The following is a 21,322-nucleotide window of genomic DNA, read 5'->3' as shown; positions in this document are numbered from 1 at the left end:
ATTACAATGGAATGAGGGCAGAGTTGGCTGGAGTGGACTGGGAAAGGAGTTTAGCAGAAAAGACAGTTGATGAACAATGGCAGACATTTAAGAAAATAGTTCATGACTCTCAACAAAGATATATCCCAGTGAGGAAAAGGGATTCAAGGAAGGGTAACCAAGGAGTTTAAGGATAGTCTCAAATTGAAAGAAAAAACATACAATGTGGCAAAGATTAATGGTATGCCAGAGGATTGGGGAAGTTTTAAAAAACAACAACAGATGACCAAAAATATAATAAAGAGGGAGAAAATAAATTTTGAGGATAAAATAGCAAGTAATAGAAAAACAGACTGTAAGAGTTTCTTTAAATATATAAAAAGGAAGAGAGAGGCCAAAGTGAATATAGGCTCCTTGGAGAATGAAGCTGGGGAAATAATGATAGGGAACCAGGAAATGGCAGAGGAGTTGAATAAATGCTTTGCTTCAGTCTTCACAGTAGGAGATACTAATATCATTCCAAAAATACTAAATAATCAAGGAAAAAAGCGGGGGAGGAAATAAATGCAATGACTATCACTAAAGAAAAAAAGTACTAGTGAAACTCATGTGGCTAAAAGCCAATAAGCCCCTGGACCTGATGGGTGCATCCTATGCTTTTAAAGGAAGTAGCTACAGAGATAGTGGATGCACTGGTAGTAATCTTCCAAGAACCCTTAAATTCTGTAAAAGTCCAGAGGAGACTCGGTCAATGTAGCACTCTTATTCAAAAAGGGAGGGAGAGAAAAAAACAAGTAACTATAGAAATAGAAACAATAGAAATAGGTAAATTTAAATAATAATAAAAGTAGAAATAGATGATCCTATTTCTATTAGCATTATTTTTAAAATTTATTTCCGTTCATTGTTTTATCCCCACCTTTTAGCCTATTTTGATCTTTTCTCCCACACCATCCCCTTCCCCACCCCACCCCCACTAGGGCCATCTGTCACTTGCTCATTTTGCTTTCTACTCTTAATGGTACTATTAGCACCTCCTTTATCCAGTATCACCACCATCAACACTCCTTCGACCTTTTGTTTATGACATCTTTCACAATCTCTCCTTTCCTCCACCTATCACTGGGCTTCTATTCAGCTTCCCCTGTCCCACCCCCCCTCCCTGAAACATTATATATTTCACCACATTTTCACTTCTCTTTAGTTCTGAAGAAGAGCCATATGGACTCGAAATATTAACTCTGTATTTGTCTCCACAGATGCTGTCAGACCTGCTGAGTTTTTCCAGCAATTTTTGTTTTTGCTTCAGATTTCTAGCATCCGCAGTATTTTGGTTTTACCTTCATTTTATCCATGTTTACCATCACTCCACGATCGTTGCATCTATTTAGTAAAGTTTCCAGGTACTTGTCTGGGATTCGAATTGCTACTTCAAGCTCCAAAACCAATTGTTACAAAATCTCTGCAATGACCTTCATCATTTGAAGCCCTTCCACCAGGTCATGGACGTTGCATTAGAAGACTTCTGGCACTGAGCTGATCGAAAATGGCACATGCTTTCCGCTTTGTCATCCAAAAGGTGTGTGGAATGTGATTAGGTATGATTGTTCATCGAGATTCATGTGCCAAACCCATTGTGGACAGTAAGCATCGTGAAGATTTTAGTGCCATGTAGACATGTAACTGCATTTTCAATAGTGGGCAAAGGATAAGCTCTCACTTGCTAACATTTAGTCTTTGGGAACTAAGCAGATGCATAATTTGATGATCTTCTTAGGTACAACCACCCTCATCAAACTGATACATGCAATCGGCGTTGTTACAGAAGCGATAATGGCCTGTCTGACTAGGCCATATAAGTTTTCCTTTACTGTATCCATTAAAGCTATTGATACCCAATGTGGGATATCGTGAACCAAATCTACTGTCTTGGTGAGCCTGATTTGGTATTATACTTCAACTTCTCCTATCCCATCACTGAATACTCGAGGATTCTTCAGTATTAAATATTTCTTAGTAAGTTTTTTTCCTCATGTATACTGTCACTCCGGGAGAAGGTATTCTATTAATTTCATCGTTATCTGTATATTTCATGATGTTTGTGTCCAGGCAGGCCTTTCTAGCTGACTGGGCCTGTAGTCATGCAAACAATGAGCTTACAATCCAATTTACACATAAAGTCACCATATTGGACCAACATTCATACATGTTCTACAATGGGGAGAATTAAACCACTATAAGCAGCAATCTTGATTTAAGTGGTTCAATCTTCACTCACCTAAAACCTCTTGTTGCTTTTTGGTATAGGTGGAGCAGAATCATGCCACACTGTACAGCCATGTCCAACTGAAATCTTAGATATTTGCCTGACTCCAGCTAAGTCTACCACACTGTGAGTCATCCAAATCCGTAGCACTGACTTCATTGATGACAAAGGCTTTTTTTGTACTTGGTTAGTCATCTAGGGATGTAGGAACATAGGATGTTGGAGCAGGAGTAGACCATTCAGCCATTTGATCCTGCCTAGCCATTCAATAACATCATGACTGATCTGGTTGTGGTCTCAACTCCAATTTCATGTCTTGACTCCCTTGTCGATCAAAAATCTAACTCAGTCTTAAATAAATTCAATGACCCAGCCTTCACAACTTTCTGGAGAAAAGAATTCCACAGACTAACGACCCTCTGAAAGAAAAAAATCTCATCATCTCCATCTTAAAAGGGAGACCTCTTATTCTTAAACTCTGTCCCCAAGTTCTAGTCTTCCCTCACAAGAGGAAAAATCCTCCTGGTATTCACCCTATCAAGTCTCCTCAAGGTCTTATATGTTTCAATAAGATCACCTTTTTATTCTTCTAAACTCCAATAAGTAAAGGCCCAACTTGTTCAAACTCTCTTCATAAAATAAGCTCTTCATCCCAGGAATCAGTTGATTGAACTTTCTCTGCACTGCTTCTAAAGCAATTACATCTGTTTGAAATAAGGAGATCAAAATGGTATACAGTATTCTAGTTCTGGCCTCACCAAGGTCCTGTACAGCTGCAATAAAACTTCCCTATTTTTATATTCCATTCTCCTTGCAATAAATGCCAACATTCTATATGCCTTCCTAATTGCTTGCTGTACCTGCATACTAGCTTTTTGTGATTCATGTACCAGGACACCTAGATCCCTCGGTACCAGAGTTCTGCAATCTCTCTCCATTTAAATAATATACTGTTTTCCTATAATTCCTGCCAAAGTGGATGAGCTCACATTTCCCACATTATACTCCATCTTTCAAATTTTTGCCCACTTGCTTAACCTATCTATATCCCCTTGCAGACTCTCTACCTCCTTTTTGCAACTTATTTTCCTACCTATCTTTGTGTCATCAACAAATTTAGCAGCCATACATTTCGCTCCTTCAGCCAAGTCATTGATGTAGATTGTAAGTAGTTGAGGCCAGCACTGATCCCTGTGGCACTCCAAGATATTGCTTGCTAACCCAGATATGACTTATTTACCACTACTCTTTGCTTTCTATTGGCTAACCAATACTCTATCCATGTTAATATGTTACCCCTTACACCATGAACTCTTACCTAGAGAGAGTGCAGAGGAGATTTACCAGGATGTTGCCTGGGCTGGAGAGTTTTAGTTATGAGGAGAGATTGCATAGACTGGGGTTATTTTCCTTGGAACAGAGGAGATCGAGGGGGGAAATGATTGAGCTGTATACAATTATGAGGGGCATAGATAGGGTAGACAGGAAGGAACATTTCCCACTGATGGAGGGATCAATAACCAGGGGGCATAGATTTAAGATAAGGGGCAGGAGGTTTAGAGGGGATGTGAGGAAGATTTTTTCCAGAATCTGGAACTCGCTGCCTGAAAGGGTGATAGAGGCAGAAACCCTCATAACATTTAAGAAGTATTTGGATGTGCACTTGCGATGCCATGGCATACAAGGCTATGGGCCTAGTGCTGGAAAATGGGGTTAGAATAGTTAGGTACTTGTTTGACTGGCGCAGACTCAATGGGCTGAAGGGCCCTTTTCTGTGCTGTAGACCTCTATGACTATGACCTTGCACAGTAATCTTTGATATGGCACCTTATCAAATGCCTTTTGAAAATCCAAGTATACCACACCTACATGTTCCCTTTATTCATGTTGCTTGTTACTTCCTCAAAGAACGCTAATAAATTAGTCAAATATCATTTCCTTTTCACAAGATTTTCTCAGTGCCCCGCTTAACCTCCTTAATAATAGATTTTGGCATTTTCTCAGTGACAGATGTTAGGCTAACTAGCCTGTGGTTTCCTACTTTTTTGTCTCCCTCCTTTCTTGAATAGAGGAATTACATTTGTTTTCCGATCTGAAGGGGCTTTTCCAGAATCTAGGGAACTGCGGAAAATTACAACTGGTGCATCTATTATCTCAGTAGCCACTTCTTTTAAAATCCTAGGATGCAGGCCATTTCGGGAACATATGTGGTTGTGCCGGAATTGGGATCATATCAAAAATCCAAGCAAGCTCTAACTTGTCTTCAGTTGATGCTAAGTGTCACTGGCATACCAGCATTGATGCTGATGGTAATTTTGCTGGTGATAGTGAGCATTAGAAGAAGCTGAAGGAGGAATGTACTTTTTTCAAAAAAGTACAATACTGAGGATGCTGAAAATCTGAAACAAAAGTTGAAAATGCAGGAGACAAGCAGCAGTTGGGTAGAGAACACTTGGCGTTTCAGGTAAGAGAACAGTTCTAAAGCTCCCCATACATTGACTCACATGCATTCTTTTGATCGATGTTGCCTGGCCTGCTGAGTGTCTCCAATGATTTTTATTCTTAAAAAATAAACTATTTAGTTGTACTGGGACAGTGTCCGCCAGGAGAGTCCTGCAAAGGGAAGAGAGGACAGGGCAAAGAGAAGTGCAGAGCAATCCAATCAGAAAGTAAGTACTGTAGGTGCGAACGGCATCGTTGATAAACAGTTTAGCTCGGGTGAGGTCTCTCCCAGCCCCAGGTCTGCCACAGTAATCGTCTATAAGCATCTCTTTAACAGAGCTGTGTTTGCACATAGGGAAAAATCGATGCGAACAAAATTGCATTTAATTGATAATGAATCATTTTCAACATTTTCCTTTTAAATAAACCTTCCACAAAGTAGAGAAAGTAACATTGTCATGATTTAAAAAAAACATCAAAGTATGTATCTATGTGCAGGAATAACATCGATAACCAGAGTACAAGGACAGAGTGTAGCTGTGTATTGGTATGCATATAGAAGCTGTATACCATCACTTCGCTCTTTGTCCCTGCGACGCCTCTGAGCGCGCGCATTACCTGCGCGAGGCGCGTGCTCGGGAGCTGCTCGTGATTGGCTGAGCCCCTGGTTCCCGGGCTGCGCCGCGCGCCCCCTTTTTTTCTTTGCGTGTGCGTGCTGAGCGAGGAGGAATTGGATCAATGCAACACAAGAGCATCTTTCCAACTGGCAGACTGAACTGCAGCTTACACATACAGCGAGCAGTGTGTGACTTAGAGGGTGGTATTATTTAACAAGGGAAAGAAAACCTACTGGTTTCAAATTCTGTGGTTGGAGTTTTCATGGTTGCTGCCTGTATTCTTCTTGCTATGTAAATGTCAGCGAAATCTTGAATGAACGCCTGACATAGAGACTCCGCTTGACGCAGTCAATGTTCTTCCATGTGCTAGTGTTTTCTTCATAATACGATACACGCCCAAGGCTTTTTTCAGTTTAGTCGAGAGATGTTTGTTGTCGAGGCTGACGGCTTCTATGATTAACGAAAGAGAAATTAGAAGAGGAAGAATGAAAATGCTCCGCTTTCGCAGTTCAAGTATCAAATCCTTAAGCCAAGAGATCAAATGTACAATCAGGCTGCTGGATGACACTGAACTAGCTTGTATTATCCAGGTACAGTAATGGGGTTGATGGGTTTAACATTTAAAAACCCTGCCACAAATAAACTACTTGAAAGATTCTTTTGTGATTGGAGAGGTTTTCCATTTGAAGCATGAGTATATTTGTTTATTTGATTGTAAGCTCTACAAAGCCTCTTGTTCATTTTCTCGTGATAAGGTAATATTTTCTCTAAAACATAGAGGCAGTAAATTGAAAATACACGATAAGCACTCACTAATTACCATATTATTGAGAGACTCGAATACTTTCCCCACCCTCACGTATTGTACTACAGAGTGACAATGGTAAAATTATTACCACAATGATGTTGCCATCGAAATGACACTGATTAATTTTTGCTATTGATAATCAATTAGTATGTTATATGATACATTTACCGATACCAACTTTCGCTCCGTCTGAAAATGAGTATATTTTTTTAAAAATGGAGAAAGTAATATTTATTTATGTGTGTTGTATGAGCACACACGTGGGTTTTTTTAAGCAGGTTTACCGTGAAGATCCAATTTAAATAGTTTCGTATATTTTAAACCTCTCGATTTCTGGATGTTGGTTACAATGATTGTGTGTGGAGGGTTTGTTTTATCTTTGCCTTTTGTGCTTTATTTGCAACACATGAATTTTCTTACAGAGGCCTCTGATACATGTGATGAGTTTAAGATAAATGCATCTTTAGTATTGGTCAGTCACACTAATAAAGAGAATGTTTTCATTTAAGCGTCAAACCACATTAAATACACAGGAAAACATTTCAGAAGTTTCATGTTTATTTCAATTTCATTACATCATTTAAAACAAACATTCACATACTTATAATGTTTTCCCATTTGTGTTACCATTGTATTTTGGCAACGTTGATTAGTTTATATTACTAATATTCCATTTTGTAGAAATTTAGCATAACTGATATAATTCTACAGGCTTTGATTGGGTATGCATTTTAAACCCATGCTGACTAACAGAAATTACATGGAACTTCATGTTCATTTATTTGATATAATATGCTTACCAACCGACTTGAGTAGATTAAATTAGGAATAATTGATTTATCAAACACTTTATATCCTTGTCATTGCAAATTAATATAACTCTTAATCAACATTCTAAGGTGTTTTCTTTAACATGGCTTTTCTTTGGTGATACATAGTTATCATTGTAGTTACCTTTGTACATTCTACAGTTGGTCTCCCAAAGGTGGTCTGGAGCAGGGTTAATCATTTGTATTCTGATGCATAAGTGTCAGCATCAAAATGGGTCAAGATTCCTTTTCATAATCTCATTCAAATGAGAATCTATTATCTCAGCTGGCTTTTAGTGTCTGAATATGACTGGGAAGCATTTTCTAATCTTCATACAGATCCGAGGCAAATACACTTTTTGTTAATCCACATTAATGCTATTTGACTGAAGGAAATACTTCTGAAAGATCTGAAATGATTTTTTTTTTCATTTTTATGCACTCTTACCAAACTGCATTTCTTTGGAATGACAGTGGATGAAGAGTATTGGAATTTGCATAAATGTAGTTGTCCCTTTTAATTCATTCTTAGGCTGTGGGAATTGCTGGCAAGGCTGGCATTTATTGCTAACACCTGATTGCTCTGAGAAGGTAGTGGAGTTTTTTCTTGAACCACATCAGAGTGTTTTTATTCTTTGTAATAGTTTGATACAATGGATTGGCTTGCCAGGCCACTTCAGAGAGCAACTAAGGGTGAGCCACATTGGTGTAGAACTTATGTCACATGTAAACCAGGCTGAGCAAGGATTGCAAGTTTCCTTCCCTAAAGGGCATTAGTGAACCAGTTGGGTATTTATGCTTGACAGCTTCATGGTCACTTTTACTGATGCCAGATTTTTATTTACATAATTTTTAAAAGAGTATTCAAATTCTCAACTGCCATGGTGGGACTTGAACTCATACCCTCTGGATTATTTGTCCAGGCCTTCGAATACCAGTACTATAGCATTACTGTCTTATTTTGACTCTCAGAATGTCAAAAGTTAGGATATTAAACCTAGGACCATGAAGGCATTTCTGAAGTTTCTCAGAGAGTCAACTTAACTGTTATTTCTGTATCATATAGAGCAGGTACAATTCAATTATATATAGAAAACAGATACCTAGAGTGATTACAAAATTGTAATATAATGCAAGCATTCAGATTATGTCATAAATAGTTGCTCGCTGGCTAATGTACCACATATGCTTATATCCCATACCATAAAGAATCATAAACCATACAGACTAAGAAGGTCCTAAATTCCTACACTACTAATACTAACTTATCTAATCTCAATCAGGAGGATCTGCAGGCCCTACAACTGGCTTCCATTTTTATCAACTAAAGAGAGGGGCAAAAAGCAGATATGTCCCTGATCACTTCAGTGACTATAATGGAGATTGCATGCATGGTCATCAGCTGAAGGCTGGGTCAGGATCGACTGTGATGTCCCGTGGTCAAACAGCCTGTTTATACAGGGAGTAATGGTAAATGGTTGTTTTCAGATTGGAGGAAGGTTTGTAGTGGAGTTCCCCAGGGGTCAGTGTTGGGACCCTTTCTCTTCCTGCTATATATTAATGACCTAGACTGCGGTGTTCAGGGCATGATTTCAAAATTTGCAGATGATACAAAGATTGGTAACATTGTCAACTGTGATGAGGATAGACCTGAACTTCAAAAGGACATAGATAGCTGGAAACGGGATTACAATAGATAGGTGCTCAATGACCGGCATAGACACAATGGGCTGAAGGGCCTGTTTCTGTGCTGCATAACTCTATGACTCTATGTTGGTAGATTGGGCAGACAAGTGGCAGATGAGATTCAATGCAGAGAAGTGTGAAATGATTCATTTTAGCAGGAAAAATTTGGAGAGTCAGTATGAAATAAAGGGCGAAATTTTAAAAGAGGTGCAGGGACCTCAGTGTATATGTATATAAGTCATTGACAATGGCAGGGCATATTGAGTGAGCAGTTAATAAAGCATAGAGTACCTTAGGCTTCATTAACAGGAGCATTGAGTACAAAAGTAAGGAGGTCATGTTGAATTTGTTTAAGACACTAGTTGGCTTCATCTGGAGCATTGCGTCCAATTCTGGGTGCCATACTTGAGGAAGGATGTGAAGGCATTGGAGGGAGTACAGAGGAGATTCACAAGAATGGGATAAAGAACTGTATTTATGAGGCTAGATGGAGAGGTTGGGAAAGTTTTCCTTGGAGGAAAGAAGGCTGAGTGGAGACTTGATAGAGGTATTCAAGATCCTGAGGGGTATACAGGGTAAATAGTGAGAAACTGTTCCCATTCCAGAGGGCATCAAGAACTAGATGGCACAGATTCAAAATAATATGGCAAAAGGAGTAATAGTGACGTGAAGAAAAATGTTTTCACCCAGAGGGTGGTTGGAGTCTGGAACAAACTTCCTGAAAGGTGGTGGAGGCAGGTTCGATTGAAATATTCAAAAGGAAATTGTATTGCTATCTGAAAAGAAAGAATGTGCAAGGTTATGGGGATAAGGCAGGAGAGTGGGACATAGTAGAGTGCTCTTTCAGAGAGCCAGTGCAGACTCGATGGGCTGAATGACCTCCTTATGCACTGTAAAGATTCTGAGATTCTGTGATTCTTTGTAACCTTACACATTGAAAACACCCTCTTGAGTAAGCTGCTGGAGACTGTTGGCATTCAGGACAGGAGGTATACATGAGTCACCACAGGCAAAAGAGGGAGGGGGAAACTTAAGAGAAAATTTTATAAGGGAGAAGGTAGTGAGGATCGGGGGAAGGCAGGGGTCTGTACTTGTACTGGTGATCAGAGATAATTTAAGCTGCAATATATACAGAAAGTATTTCTTCAACAGTTCATTATCACTTAAGAAGTGTAAAACATTTAAATCAGAACACCCAACAACCTTTCAGGGATCTTAGATAACTTAGCATACACTAGGGTAGGAACTTAGGATCTTCTTGGCCTGTATGATTTAGGAAATTTTATAATATGTATGTTTCGGATCAAAGCAGTTGGGGTGCATTAAGCATCAACCAATTGATAATTTATATTGTAATCAGAATGCTTGGCTTATATTACAGTTTTGAGGGAGACAGGTGCAATGTTAATTGAGGAACAAAAATTAAAATACAGGAAGTTGAATAATATAAAGTTAAAAGGAATAGCATACATATATCTAAATATAAATTTGTGTAAAACCCAAACGGGCTTTCAAAGGATGGATCCTGATTTTGCTGTCAAAGTAATGATGAGGTTAATTGGTGTGTAAATGGTACAACTTCAAGCGAGGGGCAAATGTGCAGTTAAATGCCAATACCCAAAAGTTGCTGTATGCATTGCATCTGACTGCTGTTAGCTTCGCAGAAGCATAATTTTACTATCTACCTCATCATTGAAGTGCATTGGATGGCATGAAATTGCTGTAGTTATGTGATAGTTAAATACTGAACTTGCCACAGAAATTTGAATCATGTCATTACAGGTGTAGGTACCCTTTTATTGATGTGACAGTTGTTAAATACTTTTAATTAAACTCTCTGGCACTGAAAATTAATGATTAAAAGTATTTATAGTACAGAACTTGAGTATTGCTGAGAAAAGAGACATGTCAGAGCTTTTCATCTTGCATTCATCAGGACACTTTGCAAGAATAGCAATAAAGGGGAAAAGACAATTTATACTATGAGAGAAGAGATTGCTGATTGATTGACAAGTGGACTCTGATTGGTAGAGGCTTTGCCATGGAGAATGCACCTGATTGGTCAAGCATTGCCTTGAGGAATGAGTCAGTGAATGGCTGTCACTTATTTTGTTTAGCTGAAACAGGTGCAATGTATGTCATATGTACATGTTATGGGCTCCATCCTGCGCTCAAATTCACCTGTGAAATGGAGCAGTCAAATGAACTCCCCTTCCTTGACGTACTAGTTGAGAAATCTGTCAGGGAGTTCTCTACCATGGTCTACCGCAAGCCCACCTTCACTGGTCAATATATACGTTGGGATTCTTATAGCTCCACACGCTATAAGATTGGTCTTATCTGCATTCTTGTAAATAGGACCTGAGCCATTTGCTCACCTTGCAAGCTTGATGATGAAATAGGGCACATCAAAGGCATCTTGTGGGATAATAAGTGACACCTGATCAAATCATTTTGATCTGTATATCATGCAAACTCACGAATGGGCCTAAGACCGCCACTTTTGGCCCTGAAAAGTGCCCGATCTACCTCAGATTATCATGGAAGGGCAAGGTATCTCAAAAATTTCAGCAACAGGTAAAGCAAGCTGTTTCACACATCTACTATGCAGTCGCAACATGAGTGGTACTAACGGGATGCTGCCATCAAGCCAAAAAGGCATTCTGCCTGTTACACAAATGAGTAATGTGGTATATGAATTTCAGTGTCAGTGTGATGCTAGGTATGTAGGCTGTATGTCCTAAAGACCGGTGGATCGTATCAAACAGCATGTCCCAATCGCTGTTCGTAACAAGCAAGGTACAGGTCGTACCCAACCAGTCCGTGCTTGCAAAACTCAAAACACGGGCGTCCAACATCAGATGTGATTCTGCAATTAGACAACATTTACCTAAATAATCCTCAGTGTGCTAAGAATTACACTGACAACGAATTTAAGATTGTCAGCTGGGCTCGCAGTGTGGCACATCTGCATGTACTGGTAGCTACATATGTTAATACACAGGGCTCTGTTCTTTGCAAACAGAAATAACATATACACACATTACACCTGTTTCAGCTTAACAAAATAAGTGACAGCCATTCGCTGACTCATTCCTCAGGGTAATGCCTTGACCATTCAGGATCAGGCTACCTGTTTTAAATTTCAAACAATGCTTGGCAGTTAACTATTAGTCATCATCACTGGTACATTCTCCATGGCAACTCCTCCACCAATCAAAGCCTACTTGTCAACCAGTCAGCACTGTCTTTTCATACAGTATAAATTGTTATTTTCCACTTTATTGGTATTCTTGCGAAGTGTCCTGATGAATGCAAGACAAAAAGCTTTGACATGTCTTTTTCAGCAATGTTAAAAGTGTGAAGTTTCATTCCTTCAGGTATTAATTGTTGTTGGAGATTTTATAAATGCCAAAATTACAATGGAAAAACCCTTTATTTTTTTCCCTCTCTCAATCCAATCTCTCTTCTCCTCTCTTTATTTATCTCTCTGTACCATATTTAACAATGTGAACTGACCCTCTCTAATTTACACTTCTTTCTCTGTAGCTCCTATGCTTATTTCACAATTCTTCAATCTGATTTGTTAAGGAGATATATAGTTGTTTGCCTTCTTCACTCAAGTCTCAGATAACTGGCATCCTTTGCTGTACTGCTATCAGCTTGCACTTTGAGCAACTTGCTGAAGCACAAGGCAGGTCTGGCAAACAGCAGATGCCAATAGATGCTTTGCTGGAAAATTTGGATTCTTTTTGGGTTGTGGATGATGCAAGCAAGGCTGCATTTATATTCTACCCTATTTTCCTAAGAATATGATGGTGCATCATCTTTTTCAACTGTTGTAGTTCTTGTGGTGATGATACTCTCACAATGGTGTCCTATCTGTATCCTTTTACCCTTTGTATGTGTATTAGGGGTGTATAGAATGTTTCAAATATTGAATTCCTTCTTGCTTCTCATGTTTGACATCGACAGACACAAGATAATGTCTTCCATATTCTAATAGTTCATGATTTTAGTAATATAAGCCTATATTTATGACTCCTTGCTGAATTATTACTATTGGTCAGTTAATTGTTTTCATTATTTATCTCCTCAAGCCTTTTCATAACCTTGAACATCAGTTTATTCCCCTTTAATCTTCTATGCTCCAGTGAACAAAGCCCAAGATTTTCAAGTTTCCCTTTATCTGGATATCATTTTGGTAATTTATACTTTATCTAATCAAAGAACTTGAGCAGCTAAAAACTGGGCATCTATGAGATGCCATGGGCCATCAGCAGCAGTGGAATGTTTTCTATCACAATCTGTAAACTCATGGGCCTGAACACACCTCACTCCATCATTGCCATCTAGCCAGGAGACTAACCCAGATTCAATGAGGAGTGAAAGAGAGTTTGCTATGAGCAGCACCAGGCATACTTAAACATGAGGTGCCAACCTGGTGATGCTACATGCATACTAAACAAAAGAACCAAAATGCTATAGATAGAGGTAAGCGATCCCACATGAACAGATTAGATCAAAGCTTTGCAGTCCTGCCAAATCCTGTAGTGAATGATAGTGGACAATTAAACAACTAAGGGTTGAGGAACACCCCCATCCTCAATGATACTGGAGCCCAGCATGTCAATGCAAAAGACAAAGTTGAAGAGTTTGCAACCATTTTCAGCCAGAAGTGCTGAGTAGATGATCTGTCTTGGCCTCCTCCTGAGGGCCCCACCATCATAAATGCTAATCTTCAGCCAATTCACCTCACTCCACGTGATATTAAGAAATGGCTGAAGACACTGGATACAACAAAGGCTACGGGCCCTGACAACATCCCAGCTGCGCTACTGAAGATTTGTGCTAGAGAACTAGCTGCACTTCTAGTCAAGCTGTTCCAGTACTGCTATAACACTGGCTTCTGCCCAACAATGTGGAAAATTGCCCAAGTATATCTTGCCACAAAAAGCAGGCCAAATCAATTTGGCCTATTACTGCCCCATTAGTCTACTCTCAATCATCAGCTAAATGATGGAAGATGTTGTTGATAGTGCTGTCCAATGGTATTACTCACCAATAACCTGTTCAGCAATGCTTGTTTGGGTTCTGAAAAGCCAACTCAGTTCCAGACGTCATTGCAGCCTTGGTCCAGTCATGGACAAAAGAGCTGAATTCCAGAGATGAGAGTGGCTGCTCTTGACATCAAGGCAATATTTGACCAAGTATGGCATCAAGGAACCCTAGAAATATTGAAGTCAATAGGAATCAAAGGAAAGCTTTCCTGGCTGTAGTCAAGCATAACACATGGAAAATGGTTGTGGTTGTGGGAGGCCAATCATCTCAAACCTAGGACATCACTGCAGGAGTTCCACAGGGCAACATACTAGCCGAAACCATCTTCAGATGCTTTATATTTGACCTTACCTCTGTCCTTATGTGAAAAATGGTGCTGCACTGATGATTGCACAGTGTTCAATTTCCTTCGCATTTCCTCAGCAAATGAAGCAGTCCATGCCCGGATGCAGCAAGAGCTGGACAACATTCAGCTTGGTAAGTGGCAAGTAGCATTTGCACCATATGAGCTCCAGACAATGACCATCTCTAAAATAAAGAGTTTAACCTTCTCCCCTTGACACTCAATGGCTTAACCATTACTGACACACTCACCATCAATACTATGAGGTCACCATTTACCAGAAACTTAACTGGACCAGCTACTTCAATACTGTGGTTAGGTTAGCAGGTCAGAGATTGGGAATTCTGTGGTGAGTAACTTGCCTCCTCACCCCTCTGCCTCTCGACGATCTACAAGGCAGAAGTCAGGAATATGAGGGTGTAATCCTTACTTGTTTTAAGGAATGTCACCCAAGATGCTCAACACCATTCAGGACAAAGCAGTCTGCTTGAATGGTACTCCATACACCCCCTTAGCCATTCACTTCCTTCACCACCATAGCAATAGTGTATACTATCAAGAAGGTCTGCTGCCTAAGTTTGCCACTTTTTTGACAGCACTCTCTTCATACTTGATCTCTACCACCTAGAACCACAAAGGCAGCAGGTGCTTGGGAACACCTTCATCTGTAAGCTTCTCTTCAAATCACATACCATCCTGATTTGGAACTATATCGCTGTTCCAGCACTGTCACTGGGTCAAAATCCTGGAACTCCTTCTCTAACAGCACTGTGGGTGTACCTAAACCAAATGGATTGCAGTGGTTCAAGATGGCGGCTCACCACCACCTTCTCAAGGGAAACTAGAGATGGGCAACAAATGCTGGCCTTACCAGTGAGATTCACAATTGAAGGACATTTTTTAAAAAATAAAATAATGGATTTCAGCATTTTCCAAACAAGTGATGGCAGGAATTGGCCTGTAGTCCCTTGTTTTCTCCTTTCCCGCTTCCTAAATAACGATCCCAAAAAAGGAGCCAGCAGTTGTTTTTCTACAGGAATTTTCATGTAGCCATGATCTTGCAGTTCAGGGGTCAGGGAAAGGATCAAGCACCATGCTTGTACTTCCTATGCCTGCATTTCTTGATGCACCATTCTTCCACACTCTTTACCAAAAATGGTGTGCTACTGCAGGCTATTCGCCCTGACCCCACAGATTTCAGTGAGATCAGTAACAGATCTATGGCAAGAGTGATCTTTCCATAAATACTGGAACTGTGGCCCCAGAGGTTTTTCAATAACACTCTATTTTCTTTGCTCTTTGACTCAACCAGACTTTTGCGCATTTATTTCTCTAAACTTCCAATCTTCCTCGAAAGTTACCCCACCCTAGCCCTTAACTCACCACTATTTCTAATTTATCTCCTCACTCCTCTCATGCCCTCTCCGAGCTTAGTCTTTTCTACCAGACTCATTGTCTACTCCCTTGACTTGTTCGGAAGAGAGCAGGCACAGCAGGGAAAATAAGCAGACTGACCATGGCATCATGGTGCAGGGAACCATTCAAGTTGGGGGAGTGAAAAGGGATGTAGTTATAATTAGGAGACTGAGTAGTTATGGAAATAGACACTGTTCTCTGCTGTGTGAATTTTGAAGGCTGTATTGCCTGCTCGGTGTCAAGATTAAGGGCATCTCCTTAGAGCTGGAGAGAAACTTGGAGTAAGGGGAAGGATCCAGTTATTGTGGTCCAAATAGTTACCAATTACATAGTTAGGACTAAGAAAGAGGTTCTGTAGTGGCAGTATGAGCAGCTAGGGACTAAATTAAAAAGCAGAGCCACAAAGGTAATTCAGTTCAATAAAATTTGAATTGAATTGAATTGGCCATTCAGAAATTGATTGTTCATTATAAACCACACACAAGTGAATAACTAACAATGAAAAGGAGAAACTACAGGTGGGATTTTCCAGTGCTGCAGGACCGGAAATTCCCACCTGAAGTCAACGGATCTTTTGCTGATCCATCAAATTTTCCATACTGTCTGCAACGATTCCTGTAATGAGCGGGGCTGGAAAATGCCACCCGACATCACAAACAGTGAGCAATGTAAAATCTCATGATGCCACGGTGCAGTGCCATCTTAACTCTAAGTACATAAACAATACGCAGACAAATTCTTCTTTGCTGGGAGAGTGAGATTGAAAGATGTAAGCTTTCCAGGGATACTGTACTGGAGATGTGAGGAGCAATGGATGCACACAGTTGTTCAGTCCCTGCTAACGTAGCAGCTAAGGCACCATGTACTCGAGTTTCCTTCTTCCTTTCGTGATTTTCATCTTGTTTAGTGGACTTGCCTTTTCTACCACAGGAGAGGATACGGGTGAGCTATCACTCATGCTGACATGGAAGGAATGCTGAAAAAGGTTTCTCCAGTTGACACTGTCCCATCTGCCCCAGAGTTGGATGTCACTAGTATTGTGCGAGGCTGAACCCAGGGACTCTGACGATAAGGACTGCTAGACCTTGGAGGAGCAGTTGTGCGATATGCCACAGCTTTTCCTGTCCTGCTGGTGTCCCTCAAGGTGATTGCAGGAGGAGGAGGAGGTTCCATTATCCTTCCAGGTGGTGGGTTAATCAGGCAGAAGGATGGAGGACTGGACATGGCCCAGACCCTGGCCCTTTTCAGTGGCTTCCATTGTGGCTCCATGACTCTACACCACCAGAGGGCCAGCACCAAATGGAGCGCTGCACCGCTGAAGGACCAGCACTGAGGGAGTGGTGTAACAGCAGAAGGAACTGCAGCTCTCTTCATCTTATTCAGTCTGTATTTTTCATTTTCTGATACAGTATGAGTGTTTGGTCACTTTTTGAGCCTGTCAGAGGAACTGTAATTGTGCAAGGGATTTGTTCTATCAGTCTCTGGTACTGTAAGTGAGTTTGGGACTCATTATGAATCTCTGCTGTGTCCCTCTCTTATCTTTCTCTGGATTGCTACTTGGACTACAAGCAACTTGGCATAGGGTAAATAAGATCAGAGACTTGAATGCGTAGCTCAAAGATAGGTGTGGGAGAAATGTGTTTTGATTTGTGGGGCACTGACTCCAGCAGTGGGGAAAGAGGGAGCTGTATTTTGGGAAGGCCTTCACCTGAAATGCACTGGGTCCACTGTCCTGGTGAGTTGTAAAACTAAGGCTGTAGTGAGGGCTTTAAGCTAAATAGTCGGGGGAACGGTTTAGAAAGATAAAGAGAAAGAACAAACCAATAGTGCAGGGGAGTGATGTAGATAATGATGACTAGAATAGGAAGGGACATACTGCACCAGTAATTAAGGTCAGAATTGGGAAAAATGGTAAAAAGGCAGAATTAAAGGCTCTTTATCTGAATGTACACAGGATTTGTAACAAGATGGATGAATTGATAGCACAAACAGAAATAACTGAATATGATTTGATAGCCATTACAGAGACATGGTTGCGAAGTGACCACAGCTGGGACCTGAATATTTAAGGGTATTTGGCATTTTGGAACAACATGAAGAAAGGAACAGTAGGTGGGATGGCTCTGTTAATAAAGGATGGAATCAGTATAGTAGTGAGAAATGTTCTTGGCTTGGAGGATCAAAATGTAGAATCAGTTTGGGTGGAGATAAGAAATAGCAAAGGAAAGAAGTAGTTGTTGGGAGTGGTTTATAGACCCACTGACAGTAGCTACACTACAGGACAGAGTATAAATCAAAAAATAGTGGGGGCTTTTAAGAAAGGTACTGCAGTAATTGTGGGAGATTTTAATCTTCACATAGATTGAACAAATCAAATTGGCAAAAGTAGCCCAGAGGATGAGTTCATAGGTTATTTAGCATAATTTTTAGATCAATATGTTCTGGAACCAATTTTATACCTGGTAATGTGTAATGAGCCAGGATTAAATAATGGCCTCCTAGTAAGGGATCCTCTAGGTAAGAGTGATCATAACATGATAGAATTTTACATTCAATTTGAGGGGGAAAATTTGAGTCTGAACTAGCGTTTAAACTTAAATAAAGGCAATTAGAAGGATATGAAGATAGAGTTGGCTAAAGTGGAATGGGAAAATATGTTAAGAGGTAAGATGGCAGTGAAGCCATGACAGATATCTAAGGAGATGTTTCATAACTCTCAACAAAGATGTATTCTATTGACAAAGAAAGACTCTGAGAAGGATGCACCATTGGTGGCTCACTAAGGAAATTAACAATGATATCAAATTGAGAGGAAAGATGGATAATGCTGCAAAGATTAGTGGTAGCCCAGGAGATTTGGAACATTTTAGAAAACCTTCAAAGGATGACTAAAAGAGGAGAGAAATTAGAGTATGGGAAAAAACTAGCAAGAAATATAAAAACAGACTACTACAAGTATATAAAAAGGAAAAGAGCAGCTAAAATAAACATTGATCCCTTCGATGGTCAGACTGGGGAATTAATAATGGTAAACAAGGAAATGGCAGAGACTTTTAACAAATATTTTGTATTTCTCTTCACAGAAGAAAACGCAAAAAACATACAAGAATAGTGGAAAAGCAGGGGATAAAAGGGAGGGAGGAACTTAGAACAAGCACAATCACTTGAGGAAAAGTACTAAGAAAATTAATGGGATTAAAGGCTGGCAAATCCCCTGGACCCGATGGCCTGCGTCCTAGGATCTTAAAGGAAATAGCTGCAGGGATAGTGGTGCATTGGCTGTAACCTTCCTAAATTTCTCTAGAAACTGGAAAGGTCCCAGCAGATTGGAAAACCACAAATATAACAGCACAATTCAAGAAAGGAGGGAGACAGAAAGTAGGAAACTACAGGTCAGTTAGTCTAACATCTGCCATAGGGAAAATGCTAGAATTCATTCTTAAGGAGGTAGCATCGTGACATTTAGAAAATCATAATATAATCAGGCAGAGTCAATATGCTTTCATGAAAGGGAAATCAGTTTGGCAAATTTATTAGAATTCTTTGAGGCTGTAATAAGCAGGGTGAATAAAGGGAAACCAGTAGATGTAGTGTATTTGGATTTCCAAAAGACATTCGATAAGGTGCTACATAAAAAGTTACTGCACAAGCTAAGAGCTCATAGTGTTGGGGATGATATATTAGGATGTGAGGTGAGAGTGACTGCCCTTGACATCAAGGCAGCATTTGACCGACTATGGCATCAAGGAGCCCCAGCAAAACTAGAGCCATTCGGAATCAGGGGGAAAACTCTCCACTGGTTGGAGTCATACCTAGCACAAAGGAAGGTGATTGTGCTTGTTGGAGGTCAATCATCTCCGTTCCAGAACATTCAGACTTTTCTGTTTTTATTTCAGATTTCTAGCACCCACAGTATTTTGTTTTTATCACTGCAGGAGTTCCTCAGGGTAGTGTCCTAGGCCCAACCACCTTCAGCTGCTTCATCAATGACCTTCCTTCCATCATCAGGTCAGTTTGCAGTTGATTGCACAATGTTCAGCACCATTCGTGACTCCTGATACTGAAGAAGTCCATGTCCAAATGCAGCAAGACCTGGATAATATCCAGGCTTGGGCTGACAACTGGCAAGTAACATTTGCACTACATAAGCGCCAGGCAATGACCATCCAACAAGAGAGAATCCAACTATCGCCCCTTGAATTCAATAGCTTTACCATCACTGAATCCCCCACTATCAACACCTTGGGGGTTACCATTGACTAGAAACTGAACTGGACTAGCCATGTAAATATTGTGGCTGCAGGAGCAGGTTAGAGGCTAAGAATATTGTGGTACATAACTCATCTCCTGACTCCCCAAAGCCTTTCCACCATCTACAAGGCACAAGTCAGGTGTGTGATGGAATACTCTGCGCTTGCCTGGATGACTGCAGCTCCAACAAAACTCAACATCCAGGTCAAAGAAACCCACTTGATTGGCATCCCATATACTTCCTGCACCACAGACGTACAGTGACAGCTGTGTGTACCATTTACAAAATGCACTGCAGGAACTCACCAAGGTTCCTCTGATAGCATTTCCAAACCCACAACCAACACCATCTAGAAGGATGAAAGCAGCAGACACGTGGGAACTCCACCACCTGGCAGTTCCCCTCCAAGCCACTCGCCATCCTGACTTGGAAACATATCGCCATTCCTTCAGTGTTGCTGGCTCAAAATCGTGGAACTCCCTTCCTAGCAGCACTGTGGGTATACCTGCACCACATGGACTGCAGCAGTTCAAGAAGGTAGCTTGCCAACACCTTTTCAAGGACAATTAGGAATGGGTAATAAATGCTGGCCTACCCAGTGATCCCACATCCCATAAATGAGCATTAAAAAAAAAAATCAAGCCAGCTGCTTTTCCTGGAAAGTGTCGAACTTCTTGGGTGTTAATGGAGCTGCACTCATCCAGGCAAGTGGAGAATATTCCATCACATTCCTGTCCTTTGTAGATGGTGAACAGACTTTGGGGAGTCAGGAGATGAGTTACTCACCACAGGATTCTTAGCCTCTAGTCCCTGAGCAGTGTAACCCTTTGAGTGTCTGACGCCATTCTGAGAGTGTGAAATTGGAGTAAGTGGAAGGTTGACCAACCCTTGCAGAGTGGATGAGATCATTCATCCTCTTCCTGCACTGCAGGAAGATAGATGCTACTCAGGCCATGGTGACAGATGAAACTCTGTCGCTAGAAGGGTTCAAAATTGATAAGGAGGAAGTGTTGAATAGACTGTCGGTACTTAAAGTTGACAAGGCACCAGCACCAGATGAGATGCATCCAAGGATATTGAAGGAAGTGAGAGTAGAAATTACAGGGGCATTGGCCATAATCTTTCAGTCTTCCCTAGACTCGGGTGGTGCCAGAGGACTGGAGGACTGTAAACATTATGCCCAAAAAGGGCTGTAAGGATAAGCCCAGCAATTACAGACCCATCAGTTTAACTTCGATGGTGGGCAAGATTCTAGAAACAATTATTCAGGATAGAATTAGTAGTCAATGGAAAAATATATGTTGTTAAGGAAGAGCTAGCATGAATTTCTAAAGGGGAAATCATGGTTAACTAACTTGCTGGAGTTTTTTGAAGATGTAACAGGAAAAGTTGATGAGGGTAATGTTGTTGATGCTATGTACATGGACTTTCAAAAGGCATTTGATGCAGTGCTACACAAAAGACTTGTGAGAAAAGTTATTACACAGGGAATAAAAGGGACAGTAGCAACGTGCATACAAAATTGGCTGAAAAATAGGAAGCAGAGTGTAATGGTTAATGGATATTTTTTAGGAAGGTTTGTAGTGGAAATCCCCAGGGGTCAGTATTGGGATCCTTGCTTTTCCTGATATGTATAAATGATC

General features: G+C 40.5%; 1 protein-coding gene across 1 annotated transcript in view; it reads left to right on the top strand.

Annotated features, from left to right (window-relative positions):
* The first annotated feature begins 5,786 nt into the window (after positions 1-5,786).
* frmd3 (FERM domain containing 3) overlaps positions 5,787-21,322 on the top strand; it is a 320,905-nt gene continuing 305,369 nt past the window's right edge. Inside the window, exon 1 of the mRNA XM_041185271.1 lies at positions 5,787-5,894. Coding sequence (XP_041041205.1) covers positions 5,790-5,894 — 105 coding nt within the window. The 5' untranslated portion in view covers positions 5,787-5,789. The remainder of the gene's footprint in view (positions 5,895-21,322) is intronic.

Source organism: Carcharodon carcharias, chromosome 4 (genome assembly GCF_017639515.1).
Source record: "Carcharodon carcharias isolate sCarCar2 chromosome 4, sCarCar2.pri, whole genome shotgun sequence".
Taxonomy (NCBI): Eukaryota; Metazoa; Chordata; class Chondrichthyes; order Lamniformes; family Lamnidae; genus Carcharodon; species Carcharodon carcharias.
Note: the sequence above shows the minus strand (reverse complement) of the source record. Positions and strands in the feature narration are given on the sequence as shown.